Source organism: Podarcis cretensis (genome assembly GCF_951804945.1).
Source record: "Podarcis cretensis genome assembly, chromosome: 2".
Taxonomy (NCBI): Eukaryota; Metazoa; Chordata; class Lepidosauria; order Squamata; family Lacertidae; genus Podarcis; species Podarcis cretensis.
The window spans coordinates 59,073,386-59,082,827 of NC_137171.1; the positions used below are offsets into that span (position 1 = coordinate 59,073,386).

At 38.4% G+C, this 9,442-nt stretch overlaps 1 protein-coding gene and 1 long non-coding RNA gene across 2 annotated transcripts in view; one reads left to right on the forward strand and one right to left on the reverse strand.

The window, feature by feature from the left end:
• The window catches only part of PCBD2 (pterin-4 alpha-carbinolamine dehydratase 2), a 33,518-nt gene extending 25,607 nt beyond the window's left edge, over positions 1-7,911 (forward strand). The window contains exons 3-4 of the mRNA XM_079968169.1: positions 4,917-4,997; positions 6,972-7,911. Coding sequence (XP_079824295.1) covers positions 4,917-4,997; positions 6,972-7,067 — 177 coding nt within the window. The 3' untranslated portion in view covers positions 7,068-7,911. The remainder of the gene's footprint in view (positions 1-4,916; positions 4,998-6,971) is intronic.
• LOC307211513 lies at positions 6,927-9,349 on the reverse strand. The gene is made up of 3 exons (XR_013836491.1): positions 9,260-9,349; positions 8,468-8,575; positions 6,927-7,063 (listed from the first exon to the last, which is right to left on the reverse strand). It is a non-coding gene; the product is annotated as an uncharacterized lncRNA (long non-coding RNA).
• Positions 9,350-9,442: the final 93 nt, after the last annotated feature.

The following is a 9,442-nucleotide window of genomic DNA, read 5'->3' on the forward strand; positions in this document are numbered from 1 at the left end:
ACATGGTTAATAGGGGAGGTGTAGGCTGTAATATATAAAATATAGTGAGCTATAGAAGGCCTTGAGAAAAACCTTGTGACAATTTTGTGCAGAATGACTTGTCTTCTGTTAGGTTGGAAGAGGTTTTTCTGCTAGCATCTTTGGAGTCATTGAGTTTTTAAAAGTCTTGAAATAGTTTTCTTTCCTGATCTATGAGTGAGTAATAGCAAATTACCCCAGACACAGTGTCCTCCTCTGATAGATATTCGGTGATTTTGAGCGCAAAGAAAGTAGCACAAAATGTCCTTTCATTTATTTCTGTTTGGACAGATTTATCACAATGATGTCATCAAATGCAGATTGCATAAAAACATTGCCACAGCATATGGATGTTGTATGTTTCATATATCTGGCCCATATAAAAACAGTTTTCTGGCATCCCCGATTGTTTTTCTTAGAGTATGTTCATTATGAGAAAGCAAGTCCTGTTGAGTTCAACACAACATGTTTAGGATCCCACATTTATGGAACTACCTGTATTTGCCCATAACAGAGGAATTTGCTGTCATTTCAGAGAAGTTTCAGCTCAGTTTTATTGGGAATACTAGATTATCAAGGCCATCTTTTTGTAAATGCAGACTATTGCTTATGGTTTTTAAGGATGCATTTCTAGCTGCTTACTTAATTTTTTTTTTTTTTTGCTTCTTAAAGATGTGATAGAACATTTTAATGCCTGTATTTTTGTGCTTGTGCTTTAAAAACACTTTAGAATAATTCTAGCCAAATCACTGTTGTTATCATGATCAGAAGTATGATGTTGGAGTGTGATGAAACCTTTGGAACTGGCTATTTATTTATCAGACTTTTCAAGGCACAAGGGCTTCTCAAAGCTGCTTTCTGATAAACAAGTATCTAACCCTCTTCAGGAATAAAGAAGTGGCACCCAGTTGTGATATGGGAAGGAGGGAGGAATTGTAATGTAGGCTGCAATGTTTGTTACACCACTTAATTACATTAATAAGCAGTGGACATCAATTTCCTAAATATAAATGAATGAATGAATATGCTAACCCCATTCAGGTATCAGGTCTACTGATGTTTAGGGATTGTGCACTGCATATGCTATATAAAAAAATACGGTTTTGTGTAATGTGTCATTGTTTCCTGGAGTTGCAACTAAAAAAAACCTAGTTGGATCATGTTGAGGATGATGAGAAATTCTCTGTGAAAAATCAGACATATCAGACATTTGTATCTGAACATATCTCATATTGGCTTCCTTAGAAAGGCATTGTGTGCATTTACTGAGAGAGACAAGAACTTTTCTCCCTCTCCTCTTTATCCTTTGGGTCAGTTCTGTTGATAAGGTGTGGAGTTGAAATCCTGGACTATTGTATATTGCTTTGGGAAACAATTCATAAATTAAACACACACACACACAACCTCTTCTTCATCCTAGCAAGTGCCAGATCATAGTAGAAGCCAATGACCTTTCATGGCTTTTCCCACTTACCTCATGGATGACATGAGCCTGCATGATTCTGCACACTTCTAGTCTTCCTGGCCCAAGGCTTGTGATGTGTATGAGTAGTTTGCTCAAATGTTTCTACCTTGGCTTCATTTTACCTATTTTTTAGGAAGTTTTAGCTTGGTTCCTTCCTTCCTTCCTTATTTATTTTTTTTTAAACTATTTTTATATTGCCTTTCATCCCTAACAAACCTTTTCAGGGTTTATTTTTCACTTTCAATCAGTGGGATAAGGAGACACCTTGGCCTTAAAAGGGCTCTCATTATTAAAAGAATCACAGTGCTAATTTTTGTTTTCCACTGAGTTGCTTTTTAAAACTGATGAATGATTTAAAAATCCGGATATGAAAATACTCCCATTGTGGTAAACTAGAATACTTATGGTGCTGGAATGAAGGTCAAGGCCATGGTGGTATTTTTCAGAATAAACAAAACACTTTCCAACATGAAGCGGCTTGCTGGCAAACAAAACTCACCAAAACGAATCTGACACTACTGCCATATCACGTATGCTTGACCATGATCTTGGCTCGCAGACTGCTTAATAATATTCATTCTTTTAAATTAAAGTTGAAGAAGTGCAGACTCCAGCTCAAATTAAGATTGGCCGTGATGCCGGAATCTGGTAATTACTTTAATTGATCACCAGATAGTTTCCTTGATCACCAATTACACCCAATTACTGATTATGTTTCAAGACGTGAAGAAATGTCCAAACTGATTATGTAATAATGTTTTCATATATAATCAATCCTAAATAGCTTCTCCCTCCACTGCCAATTGTATTTTATAAAAGGAAGGTTACAGGCCTACAGATACAAAAGGTGATCCATAAACAATAAAGTTCTAATTTCATTTAATTAGCAAGGGAAGTATTTAGGGGGCTTAATGGAGATTGCTCTGCTGAAATTACTTCAACAGACCTGCTTCTCATTTTCATGGTACAAAATGTATGCAATAGGGGGATGGCTGTACGTGTTTAAAATGGACTGTAACCAAGATTTGTGCCTCTTGCATGTCCATGTAAACCTGATCAGAAGACTCCAATATTCCACACTACATATGTGCAAATCAACAGTCCTTACAAGAGGAACAAATCATTTATTTACTTAAAATGTGCCATGTAACCTTTGAAGCCCAAGAGGTCTTACAAATGCACTTCAAGTTGATTAATATTACTTTTTTTTATTTGAATGAGACTTGCCTGTGCTTAACTTTCCCTAGATTATGTCCGGTGAAGTTTAGCCTGCATTCTAATGGCTGAATTATTCCCTACGGGATGGCTACCAACTAACATTTACCCTCTGATTTGCTTGCCCTGGCCTGCTTATAAAAACATAGGAAGTTGACCATATACAACAGCCAGCCATATGTTGAAGAAAGCAAATATTAAATTAAATTACTTGTACAGTTGGTATTTAAACATAGTTATGGAAGCCTTTTGCATAAATTACTGTTGAGCGCTTACATTATTCACAAAGGTTTCAAAACTGCTTTTTACAAAGTTTTGAAAACATTACCATTTAGTGCAAGTGAAATAAAGACTGCACTTCTGTTCAAGTTTACTAGAAAACGTCCTGTAGAACTGAGTGGCGATTAATTCGGGTAAACATGGATAGGTTGAGGCTGCGACGAAACAAGACTGTCAAGGAAACCCGTATTGGAACGCTCCTGACCGTTTCAATTGCTGACAGTTTGGTGATTTGTAAATGAAAAACTTCATTGGAATAATTTGCCCTGATTGTAATGACTGCATTCATCTTGCTGACAAAATGGTTTGCAAAGCCATACTTCATTCAGTCACCAGTGGCGGAGGAAAAAAAAATACTGGAACTATTACCAGCCATTATGCTGTTTCTTGATTATATGTTCGTTCAAAATTGCTGCTGTAGGATTGAACATATTTCTATGCAGGCCCTTTTGTAATGAGATTTCAATTAGATTTATGGTTAGATAGTAAATTTATAAAGATATATTTTTAAAGAACATATTTAATACATCATAGATAAATTTATTTTAAAATAATCTTTACACTAGATTATTAGTAGTACTTTTGACTTCAGTCAAGTTACAGTGTTAGATTCACACAAAGCCAAGCTGGTATAGCCTAGCAGATAAGAGTTTGTATGTGGAAGCATCTGACTCGAATCTCACAACAGCCACAAACTCACTAGGTGGTCAATAAGCCAAATAATATTGTCTTCGTTTCCCTGCTACCAGCAACAGTAGTAGTAGTAGTAGTAGTAGTAGTAGTAATGCTCTACTTTTATAGAGCTTTTGTAAGAATCGCTGAGGTAACGTATCAAACCAAATCACTGCACACATAAAATGAAATTTCCCCTCCCTCCCCCCGCATGCCCCCTCCAACCGTTCTCAAATATTCTCCAGAGGGTTGGGCGGATCCCCCAGAGCAGATTGGATGGCAAAGTTCCATTGCTCTTGCAGAAGTTGTTCTATGTGCAAAAGAATTTCATTATCTACAACACAATCCATTTGAAGCACTTTGAATGCAACCCCTAAAGTATATTTCCTATGTTCAATGTTAGTCATACTCAGTGTAAACTCATTGAAATTAATGGTCTTAAGCTAATCATGTCCATTAGTTTCAATGGGTTTACTCTAAGTATAACTAATGTTGGATGCAACTTGAGAAATTTTTTATTATTATATGGATGGGCTTGATATGTTTTTCCACCTCACCGTCAGATATTGTATGGCCATTGAGAATTAATTCTTAGCTAACACTTCTATTCCTCAAGTGAAGTTATGCTGGGTTTTGTTTGCATTGGAACCACTGCAGGCCTTTTCTCAGCATCTTCCTTGTTTTGTCATTGCCCTTCCCTTCTACTATTCTTGCACAAGTTAAAAGTGGCATATGTATGTTAAAAAAAAGAGAGTAGACATGATAGGAGTGTATAAAATTATGCATGACATGGGGAAAAGTGGATTGTGGAGATCCAGTGGAGATTCAGGACCGGTAAAATAAAAGATTTCTTCATTCAGTGCACAGTTAAACTATGCAGGCCCATTTCCGCAGGAGACAGTGATGGTCACCAACCTGGATGGCTTTAAAAGAAGATTAGACACACTCATGGAGAATAAGGCTATCCGTGCCTATCATCCACAGTGGCTCCACAGTCGGAGGCAGTATGCTGGAAACCGCAGGACAGAAGAATGTTGTTGTACTCAGGTCATAACTTTGGGTTTCCCACTCCACTGGCATCTGGTTGGCCACTGTGAGAACAGGATGCTGGACAAGATGGACCACTGGCCTGATCCAGCAAGGCTATTTTTACAACTGTTTTTTTAATGCAGGGTTGTTGTTGTTTTGTTTTTAAGTTTTCCCATAAGGAGGGAAACATCAACAAAGCATATAATACCTTTAAATATTTTTCTTCTTCTTAACACAGGCTTTTGGCTTTATGACTCGTGTTGCTCTTCAGGCCGAGAAGATGAATCACCACCCTGAGTGGTTTAATGTATACAATAAGGTAATGAACTGCATCATAATATACTTATTTTCATTGGCTGGTCATACTTGAAAAACAGCCTGGAAATGTGAGTAGAGAATCTTGGCCTTATTTGTTGTTTCTGCAATCCTACGCTTGTTCTCACCTTCCTGAAAGGTGCTTCCTCCATTCACAACAGAGTATTTCAGAGTCTTGCATGCTTCTGTTAACCTCCCAGCAGCGAGACTATATTTCGCTGATTTTAAGGTGCCAGTACTTCTAGGGCTGCTTGAGAGATATTAACTCCATGTTTATAAAAATCATGTATGGCACACTGAGGAAGACATTTGTGTAAATGTATTAAGTATCTGAAGACAGAAGTGCCTGGCGTGCTCTGGTCCATGGGGTCACGAAGAGTCGGACACGACTAAACGACTAAACAACAACATTAAGTATCTAATGTTGGAAACAGATGGTGGTCTTGAGAGCTGGATGTTTGAGAGAGGCCTTTCCCCCCATAACATACATCAGGAGTGAGGAGCCTGTGAGTTTCCTGATGTTGGATGGTGCTTCCCATTGTCCCTGACCATTGGCTGTGTTGCTGGGGCTGCTAAGAACTGAAGACCAACCACATCTGGAGTGCCAGAGATTCCTCACCCAAGTTGTACAGACCTATTTCCTTTGTCTCACTGTTACTTTGGGTCAGACAGGTTGTGCAGCTTTTTTAAAAACTGAAGAAAGCAACTCAAAACCTGTTTTGCCATACATGAGTTTAGGATGACCCTACAACACACCATGAGCTGCAATCCATCTTCCAAAGTAGATCTCTAAAATTGGTTTCTCTTTAGACCTCTTAAAAGTAAAAGAAAATTAAGACCTCTTTGCTTTCAAATTTTCCAAATCTAATGACAAATTAAGAAATCAGAAATTCAGACTCTTAGGATATTAGAATCACAATTAGTATTATTTATTAAATTTGCCCAGGGCAACCCAAAGCAACTTACAACCAAAACATGCCTCTTAGCTCTGAAATGAGGGATAGGAAACTTGTGAAGGGGGCAGGAATCTGTGAGAAAGCAACTTGAAATGAAAGTCTCGGAGAAGGATCTTAAACTTATGTGCTTATGATTTGGGCATTATAAATACTGTTTGCTAAGTGTTCACATTGCACTGTGAGAAAGTTTTGCTTGCAGATAAATATAACCCATTTTAAACCAAATCTAAGGGTGACTTGTATGAGTGCAATATGCACAGCATCATTTCTGATAATAACAGGCTCCTATATTTGTATTGAAAATTGATAATCAGTAGTACTGGAAAGCAAGAAGTCTGAGTTAAACATGTTTCCGGCACAGTTTTCATATCTGAGAGTTAGACAAAAATCGTAAAGGCTCTATCACTTACCTCCCTCCACTTTTTTTTTTTTTTTGCTAACAGAAATCTAGCAAAGTAGCATGTAGTATTCCATTCTGGAGGTGTCAATAATTCCTTGCAGGCAGCTGTATTTTACCATTAAAGGACCGATCTTGTTTGTTTTCCCTTTCAGGGCTGATCTGCAAAGTATTGCCAGCACTTCACCGTTAGGATTCTGGTTTGAGTCGCACAACTTAGCATTTGCAGTTGAGTCAATGACTTCTGAAATCAATCTGTGCAAACCCCCCCCCCCCCAAACTGAGTAACTTAATTGGACACCTCTTTCTGGAAGAAGCCCAAGAATCCTAACCCTAAAGTGTTCTCTGTGCTCTGCGCTGGAGCTCTCTTTGGTTAGTCTCCAAGTTCTCTCAAGGCTGCTCACCTGACAGCTGTGTTATGTGATGCCTTTTTATTTGAAAAAGCCGTGCCATTCCAATTTACAATCAGACAGGTCTTTTTTATTTATTTAAAACAACTGTTTGTAAATATACAAATCAAGATGTGTGTAAAAGAGTTTCAGGCTGAATCCGGATCTGGTCAGTCTGCATTAGACCACATGGGCTGGCAAATTATATGTATTTTCCTCTTCTCTTGTTAAAACAGGTCCAGATAACTCTTATTTCCCATGACTGCAGTGGACTGACGAAGCGAGATGTCAAGCTGGCTCAGTTTATTGACAAAGCTGCTGCATCTGTCTAACAAATGAATGCCGAAATCATCACAAAATAGCATTTCCTTCAAAATATTTTTCTTTGCATTGTTATGAGATGCTTGTTCAGTCCTCCCTCTCTCTCTCTCTCTCTCTCTCTCTCTCTTTCTTTCTTTTTGAAAATTGATTTCAAATTTCTCCATTGCTTCCGGGGCTGATGAGTAAGGAAAGAGAGATTCCTTAGACATATCCTCATATCTTGTAATGGAGAAGACCCAAATCAGCCTGAGAACTGCAGCCCAAATTTCTGATACTGCATTGAATGGTGATAAACATTATTTGTAACCGCAGCTTTTGCTTGATAACTGACCTGTAGTAACTTGCACATCAAAGGCTGAGAGATTAAAAGGCCCTTTGCAATTTCTATGGAAATCCTGATGCTTTTCAGGCTCACCTGTTTCACACTGTAGCTCCTCATGACACCCCCCTCACCCCACCAAAAAGAAGACTCACCATCCTCATGCATGGGACTGTTGGATACCAGCCATTACACATGACCTAATTCTGTGCTCAAAGGTCATGTTGCATTCTTGAAAATCATAATGGTTTATGGACTTAAAGAATTGTGGCCACAATCCACTTAGGGTTAAGTTCCTTTAAGTCACGTTGATTGCATCTTTTTGCCCAATGTGGGACTTGAACCCACCACCCTGAGATCAAGAGTCTCATGCTATGCTGGCAGAGTTTGGAAGTGTGTCCTACTTTGTTCATTGGGGCTTACTCCCTGGATGGGACTGCAGTCTGAGATGACTTTCTTAAAAGACCTGTTAGGTATTTAAGGCATTTGTGTGGTTTTTAAGCAGGGCATTGCAGTAAAGTATTTTTCAGTGGTGGTGGTGGTGGTGGGAAACGAAAAAGACAACTTGTGTTATGAGAGGCAAAAATCATGTGAACATTTGGAATGAGTAAATGGAGTTCTTCTGTAATTTGTTTGTGTAATTTTTATTCTGTATAATTGTGATAGTAACAAAGTGCTTTAGCATAAACTGTATATTCTTATTGGAAATTCTTGGATTTATAATGTTCATCTTTATATATGTCTGCCTAAAACAAATTCCTATGGTATTGTTGCCAGATGTCCCATATTTTACAGCCTTGGGGCTATTTGCTTTTAGCATGAGACTGTTTTCTGTTTCATCCAGTGAGAAATAAGCAGCAATAACTACATAGATAATATGGCTTAATATATAATAGGCGGGTATGTGGGGAGTACAAAGTGAATATGCACATTCGGGATTGCCACTCCTTAGTTTTTGAAGATATAGGAAGACAAACTAGATTGTCCAGAAAGAATACATAACTGAGATGTTATTGCATCCCATGATAAAGTAAGCCATTTACTTACTATGAAAACTAATAGGAGATGAAAGTATGCAAACACCTAATGCACCTGAATTAAGGCTTTGTCTCTGATCTTCAAAACTATTATGTCACTGTGGAAGCCCAATTGTGCTCAGTGGGTATCATCATCATCATCATTTCAGTTGTTTACCTGCCCCTTCACAATAAAATACAATATTAAAATCAGTTTAGAACCAATTACAGTCACAAGAATTGGGTGCGAACTAAATAGTTGCATCTCAGGTGCCATTGTTGCATATGTTATGAGGACATTGTTGCAAACCACATTGGTGTTCGGTAGAAGGTGAGAGATTGGGAAGAAGGTGAGAGATTGGCAAATGTTGGCCCTTTTCATGATAAGTTACTTCTCTGTATGGAGGAAAGGGGTCCATGGAGTCACGAAGAGTCGGACACGACTAAACGACTAAACAACAACAACAACACCTCTCCACTGGCAGGGAGTCAAACTTTCAAGAGGGTACACCTGGTGAGCAGGGCAACCCTCTTGCCAGTCTCTGTTGCCCCCTGAGTACCTAATTAGGGCACTCCACCACCTTAAATGATCTAATGTGACACTATGCTCCTATGTATTTCAGTAAATATGCCAATTTCTGGCGCAGTTCAACTAGGTGGACAACATCCTGTTCTCTAGCAGAATAGAGCCAGGCTCTCAGTAGGAAACAGTTCTAGGACATTTGAGCTAAATTTCCTCCAATCATTCCCTGAATGCGGGGAAGTATTTGTCCTGACTCTGAGCAAGCTGGGACTTATAGGTAACAGTGCTTAGGATTTCTGAATTGTTTGGATCCAAAATGTTTGGATTCATCTTATTGTTCCTCACCTCTTTCAAGTGGTAGTTTTCACCTAGTTCATAAATTTGTTCCCTACGTCTGTTTCAAATGGGACCGCATATTCCAGATCTTGCACATGCCATTCTAGAACTGTATACTGTATGTGATCTCATAAAGGGAGTGAGTCCACATAGAACATTTCATTCTTTTTCCACTAGACTTTCTTGTTCAAA